Source organism: Tupaia chinensis, unplaced genomic scaffold (assembly GCF_000334495.1).
Source record: "Tupaia chinensis unplaced genomic scaffold, TupChi_1.0 Scaffold000279_1, whole genome shotgun sequence".
In the NCBI taxonomy this organism is placed as follows: domain Eukaryota; kingdom Metazoa; phylum Chordata; class Mammalia; order Scandentia; family Tupaiidae; genus Tupaia; species Tupaia belangeri.
This window is the reverse complement of record NW_006159762.1, coordinates 1,004,224-1,010,954: the sequence shown is the minus strand read 5'-3', so window position 1 is coordinate 1,010,954 and position 6,731 is coordinate 1,004,224. Positions and strand designations below refer to the sequence as shown.

At 39.1% G+C, this 6,731-nt stretch overlaps 1 protein-coding gene across 1 annotated transcript in view; it reads right to left on the bottom strand.

The window, feature by feature from the left end:
• The window catches only part of KPNA7 (karyopherin subunit alpha 7), a 28,305-nt gene that overhangs the window by 18,483 nt on the left and 3,091 nt on the right, over positions 1-6,731 (bottom strand). The window contains exons 2-6 of the mRNA XM_027772490.1: positions 6,157-6,285; positions 3,532-3,537; positions 2,703-2,785; positions 2,010-2,278; positions 541-623 (exon numbers count right to left, since the gene is read on the bottom strand). Of these exons, the coding sequence (XP_027628291.1) occupies positions 541-623; positions 2,010-2,278; positions 2,703-2,785; positions 3,532-3,537; positions 6,157-6,285 (570 nt within the window). The remainder of the gene's footprint in view (positions 1-540; positions 624-2,009; positions 2,279-2,702; positions 2,786-3,531; positions 3,538-6,156; positions 6,286-6,731) is intronic.

Sequence of the window (6,731 nt, the reverse complement as noted above, 5' to 3'; positions counted from 1 at the left end):
CCGTGCCGTGGTCGACTACGTGGGAGTCCAGCGACATAGCCATTACGCTAACTGCTGGTTCCCACAATTAAATAATTATTTTAAAAAACAAAACAAAACAAAAACCATGCCAGGCATATGTGCAAGTAAAGTCCTGAAAGGAGGGAGAGATGGAGGAGAAGGGATTGTGGCGTGACCATCTCCCATGGAGGGTGCTTTCTCACTTTCCTTGTCTCTCTGGTGAGCACACATGCCCTCTGGAAAATTACCACTCCCCTCCTCAAAAGAAAAAAAGAAAATAGAATGAAAAAAGAAATAACTTTAAGAAATCACTTCCAAATGTTCCCCAAAGAAAGATCAGCACTGCTGGCCACTAACAGCAAATGTGGGTCAATATTTATCTAATATGATCCTCAGTCCTAGACTTTATTTTTAAGTATTGTCATAAGAAGTCAGGCAGCAGCTGCGTGATCAAGCATTAATTTAGAAGCCGTTCCCCCAATTTTCCAGCCTTGGGAATTTTCTATATAGCTAATTGTTTTATTATTTAAAAATGCTTACTGGTAAGGTTGATGAAACCAGGGCCAGCAGATGTGGGATGGCATTGCTTGAGATAATGATGTCTCTGAACTCTGGGCCATCACCTACAAATAGATCAGAATGTGACATTCAAAGTGAGAGCAAAAAGAATCCTGAAGTGAGTGACTAAGTTTTTTGGAAGTCTATGCAAAGGTTGAGAGACTACAACTCAGTCCTAGATTTGGCAAATAATTAGACTTCTAAGGACTTCAGATATTGGGATTGGCAAATAGAATATAATGCATATCCTAAATCTACATATCATGTTACATTATATTATATAGTATAGCTGTGTAGGAGCTCACACATCTCTAAGCGTCTGTTAGTTGATAGCCCTGATGTGATAAGCAGACACCACACAGCAGCAATTGCAATAAGCAGAGGCTATGGACATATAAAAGAGCCAGCCAACTCAGCCCATTCAGTGCACTCTGAAGGCTGGCAGCATTTCACAGCAAGGTTCTCAGAAAGAAGAAAGCTAGCACAAAGTTGTCTTCCCAGAAGACTTTGGCATAGGGCACTGATAGCCAGATGTAACTCACAACAGAGCCTGAGAATCATAGGTGCTGGTGATTCTGGCAAGAATACCAATTTTAGACTCTGGCAGTCTGTTTATATTCCTCAACCATTAGGGAAGGCATATTTTGTATTATACTATCTAGTCTTGCCTCTTCCTTACTGAACCAAGCCAAATAAGAGACAATGTCTCTGTAATAGCATTTTACAGCAGTTATTTTATATTTTGTTTGCCAATTTCAGTATCTGAAGTCTTTGGAGGTCTAATCATACTGTTTGTTTCTGCTGACATAGTCGTGGTGGGTTGTTGCTTCTCTGAACTTGATAGTGCCTATATTTGGCTGATTATAATTTGTCAAAATCCTAGAGGGTCCAAGCAAATACTTTGCCCCAGAAAACATCTAGATTTAATTCAGGCAAGAACCCCAGAAGTGTCCAAGTCTGTGGCACTAACTCCTCCAGTTGTGCTTTCCCAGACTACGCAGGGAAAGTAGCATCAGCCCCAAATCCAAGGGGAGAGGCTTGGGATTACATTTTCAGGGAAGACCATTTTATCCAAACTAAAGAGACTCATTTTTGTTTTATTTTGTATGCTCCCTTAGCAATTTCTTTTTAGGATCCTGGGATATACCAGAGTTTGTCATGGACCAAAGACTTGCCTTTTGTTTCTGAAGCCATTAAAATGTGAGACTTGTAGGGTCCCCGGTAAAGGCAGAGGTCCCTAGGAAGCCTATTGCTTCAGTATGTGCCACATCATCTGGTTTCAGCTGTAATGCTTTTGAAATAGTTCATTGTACCTTTCCCAACACTTCTAGGTATTTATACTTGGGAGAAGTCCCAGGATATCGTGTGCACCATACTACCCAAAAGACTCCCACAATATGCCACCTGCCTAGCCCATTGTTTTCTTAACCCACTACAGAGGAGAGTCTCACCGGCTATATTACCAAGAGCCCACACTGCCTGTTCACACACAGTCACATTGGGGGAAGATAGGAGCTTGATCAAGGGCTGGATGGCACCCCCTTCCACAACAGCTCGAGTCTGCTCTGAAGTTCCTGAAGCAATGTTGGTCAGAGCCCAGGCTGCCTCGAACTGCAAACAAGGGTGAAGTGAGGACTTCAGGAACTCCACCAGTCTGGGGATGAGCCCTGCTTCAATAATCAATTTTAGAGGGGGATTCCTTTCCCGAGATAGCATTTTCCTATGCAATAAAGAAGAGGGGGAAGAAATCATGTGAGGAAATGTTAAGAACCTTTTTCATGGATGTTCTTGGCATTCCTAACTATCTGATGAGACAAACAATTGGGCCAGAGCTACTTCATATTCTGGAGTTCAGCCTATCATACTCTGCAGTGATAAGGCACATTCTCTCCTTCAGGTATTATCTATGCGCTGAAATTTCTGTAGAGGCCAATGCAAATTAAGCAATTCATCTCTGACAGCACATTGCATTTTAAAAGTTACCCTCAAGGACAGTGTAGAATAGCAATTTAGTTTCACTTTTGGATGAACTAGCTTTTCCTTGTATTTTATGGGCATTTCACCAATGCCAAGAAACCAAATAGGCCACTGGAGCTCATTTCTTGCTATGAACCTGCCAACAGCAGAATTCTGTTTGGTGATACCTGGCTGCCTGGGTAGCCTGGAAACATAGGGCTGGATCAGAATCATTCACACCTTTTACTATCTCATCCAGAGTAAGGCTGACCTGCAAGGAGAGACACATTTAGGTCAGTCTTTGCCAAGAGGAACCATAAACATCACCCAGGCGAGCCATCCATCTCACTAAAATAGGTTGACTTGAATAGGTTTCCCCATCCTACATGCCAATCTATATTAGGGGAGGGAAAAAAATTGGTGGTTCATAAGTCTCTCAGATCTGTGGGACACTTCCCATGCTTAGGGAGGAGTCAATTCTATCATCCTTTGGATCCCCAACACCTTTATATCCCCATACAATAAGAACATGCTAGTAGGTAGGAAAAATGGCAAAGGATAAACATCTAAAAGTTCTGAAATTTTGAGAAAACAGAAAAATGGTCAGAATGAACATTTTTAGAACTGTAGAAACCAACCAAAGGCTTTCAGCAACTTGTTTTTATTAAAACCAGGAAGTATTTACACAAGAAAACCAGATGACTCTCAGTAAGAATACCAATCTTTGTGGCATTTTGGCTTGCCTTATTCCTATTCACCCCCAGCTCACAATGGTCTAGAAAACCAATAGTCTACCCTCACTGTGAAAAACCAACAGCCTAGCAGCTCCAAGAATGGGCAGAAGGGGTAGAAGCTCTTTTAAAGCCTCATTTTCAGAGTATCATTCCACCGGTGTGGTAGTTTACAAGACCTCACTTGTAAGAATCTTTATTTTATTTGACTTGGCACTTACTTATTGTGAATCTTTTCCCTGGGAATGTTTGTTAAGACCAATTGGAATAAGTTGTTTAATTTCACAGCTATCTGAGAGGTTGAATACTGTTGGAAAAAAACAATAGCCTAGCCAAAAAACTTAAAAGAAAAAGCTGGGGAGTGAGATGCCCCTTGGGACTTTGAAATCTCTGACATATTCTTGAGACTCTAGAAGGTCAAATGCATGTATAAGTCTGTGCACATGCTCACAAAAGAACCTGAGAAAAACCTGAGCTCTTATATTAGATTGACCCTGAGGATCTATGCAAACAGAAAGTGAAGGTTTAAGACAGAGTTGTCAACTGCCTGGTTGAGTGTTGAAGATATGCCCATAATACACACAGAACTTTTTGGCAAAAATTATGTATTTTGTCCTTTTTGGTTCCAAGTATTAAAGTAAATCTCTGTCCAAACATTAGCTGACCACTAAGCAAACTGAGTAGAGACTCCATTGACCACAATGACAAAGAAAACATACTCTACAGAAATCACAGAGATAGCATTTTCCTATGCAATAAAGGAGAGGGGAGGGGGAAAAATCACGTGAGGAAATGTTCAGAAATCACTAAAAATACATGACTACCCAGAAACTGCAACAAAACCTGGGAAATGTGGAATCTGATATCCACAGATGCCACTTGATATTATTTTTTTTTCCAATTTATTTGCATTCATTCACCATACATCATTACAGCATACAAAATGAGATTTTCCATCCAGAGTACACTGTATATTGTCTCAATCAAGCACATCAACAAACATGTTATTATTAGCAAATGATCTTCGATTTCTTGTTTTCTGTATGTTTTGCTTTTTCCCCCCATCCTTGGTTCCCTCTCTTACCCTCTGCCACCTCCTGTTCTCCTCCCACACTGTCTCTGTTATCTATTTCTATACCATTTTCCTCCCAACATTTTATTGAATCACCAAAGACCCTCATCAATCCAAATACCCACTTGATATTATTTTAATGACTAGTTTTCAACAAAGAAATTATGAGACATGCAAAGAAATAAGTAGGATATATATATATATCAAAGCAATATGTATATATATACACACACACATATATATCTATATATATGGGGGGGGGCAAAGCAATCCCTGAGGAAACCAGATGTTTGACTTACTAGACAAAGACTAAATATATTCAAAGAATTAAAGAAAATCATGTCTAAAAAACTAAAGTAAAATATAAGAATAATGTCACATCAAACAGATTATCAATAAGAGAGAAATTGTTAAAAGAGACAAGTAGAAATTCTATAATTGGAGAAAAACTAAAATGAAAAAGTCACTAAATAGATTGTACAGATTTAAACAGAATAAAGAATTAATGAAGTTGAAGATAGACTATATAATTTCCAATAACCTAAGAAGGAAAGAAAAAAAGGACTAATGATGGAAATCAACCTATCTTCAAAGATCAATGGAACACCATTAAGTATACCAATATATTTACAGTGTGAAGGAAAGGAAAGACAGGAACAGAAAGCACGTTTGAAGAAATAATGGCCAAAAAGTTCCCAAATCTGAATAAAAAATTAATCTATAAATCTGAGAAGCCCAAAGAACTCCAAATGGGATATATCCCAAGAGACCCACACCTAGACATACTGTAATTACACTTTTGAAATGTCCAGAATAGGTAAATCCACACAGAGATGCATAGATTAGTGTTTGCAAGAGGATGTGGGCAGTGAGGAATGGGAGTGATTGCTAAATGGGTAAGAGGTTTTTATTTGAAGTAGTAAATGTGTTTCTGAATTAGATAGTTGTGAGGATTGCACAACCTTGTAGATTACTAGAAACCACTGATTATACACTTTAAAAGGGTAAATTTTGAGTTATTGTGAATTACATCTTAACTTTTAAAAAAAAAAGAACATGCTAGTATGGGATAAAAAGGAAAACAATTTTTTTCTTCATTGTTCTGTTTCATACCTTCCTCAGGTAGAGGGAATCTTAGGGGCCGCTTTAGACAAATGTAGCTAACTAGAGAAATGGTTCGAATCCCTTTGGCAATTCACAGAACAGTTGTACTCATTTCATTTGATGGATAGCAATCTATCATTGAATCCATCTGACAAAATTGAACCAATCTCTGCCCTTTGAGAGTTCCAAGCTTATGATGCACATGGGTAGGACTTAGACAGTGGTGTCCTACAGAAGACACGTAGATACAACATCATTGAAGTTCTAAGGAGGAAAACTTCCTGGTCAGGGCATTCAGAACTCACAAAAACAAGATTGACCCTGAAGTCAATTCAGAATTTCTATTTAGTGAGGCTGAGGTAGATGGGAATAGAAAAGAGTATTCAAGTCTTAGGAAACACTTTATATGTCCAAGAACTAGATACTTCTACTGAGAAATAACCTTTATAAACTTTTTCTTAAGTTCCCAGGCTTAGTGGTAGCAATTGAATTTATTAAAAGTTCACCCCTCTCCCACCATTAGAACAGGGATTCCACAGACTCACAGCCACAAGAGTAATGATCTTTAGTCTTTTGTTGAATGCAGTGTTGTAATCATGATCTCTCTGTTCCTTTCTTTAAAGATTCTAACTCAGAGTTTGGAAGTTCGGAATCTATTAAACATTTTCAAGTTGGAGAAACTTGCTAAGGATGTATTTTGCCCACAACTGCTCTTAATGCTATATTCCAACATACCCCTCTGTCTGGTTTTTCAGAAGTTGGGTCCGGAAAGATATTGGTAATATTCCTTCTCTTTAAGGCCTGCTCATCTTTCTTGGCCTTCCGAAGCTCGAGGCTTACCGTCATCCGCTGTTGCCGCCTCACCTAGTAAGGAGAAGAAAGAATTGAAACACTTAGAGCTGCGTAGCTGAGATGTCACTGTGTTTGGCCTTTTGAACATGTATCAAGATTCCTGGTTTCATTTTATAAATGTGATAGGCTGGAAAAGTCAAATATCACACAGGAAATTACCTTAACTCCATTTACCCTCCTCCCCTTTTATTTAATTGCTAGAAAGTACAGGCCAGAGAGAAAAAACACCCTGATTGGAGCCTGGTCAAACTGCAATTTTTTTTTCCATCCCAGCAGGATCCTGGGCATGAATGAACATGTGTCTATTTTCTTTTCACTTTGCAATAGGATGTGTGTGCTGACTAGAGACAGAGACAGAGACAGAGAGAGAAGGAAAATGTGAAATCACCCACCTGTCGGGAAAGTCATGCCATAGTCCCTTCTCCTCTGTTCTCCTCTCAGAATTTTGGGCATGCACA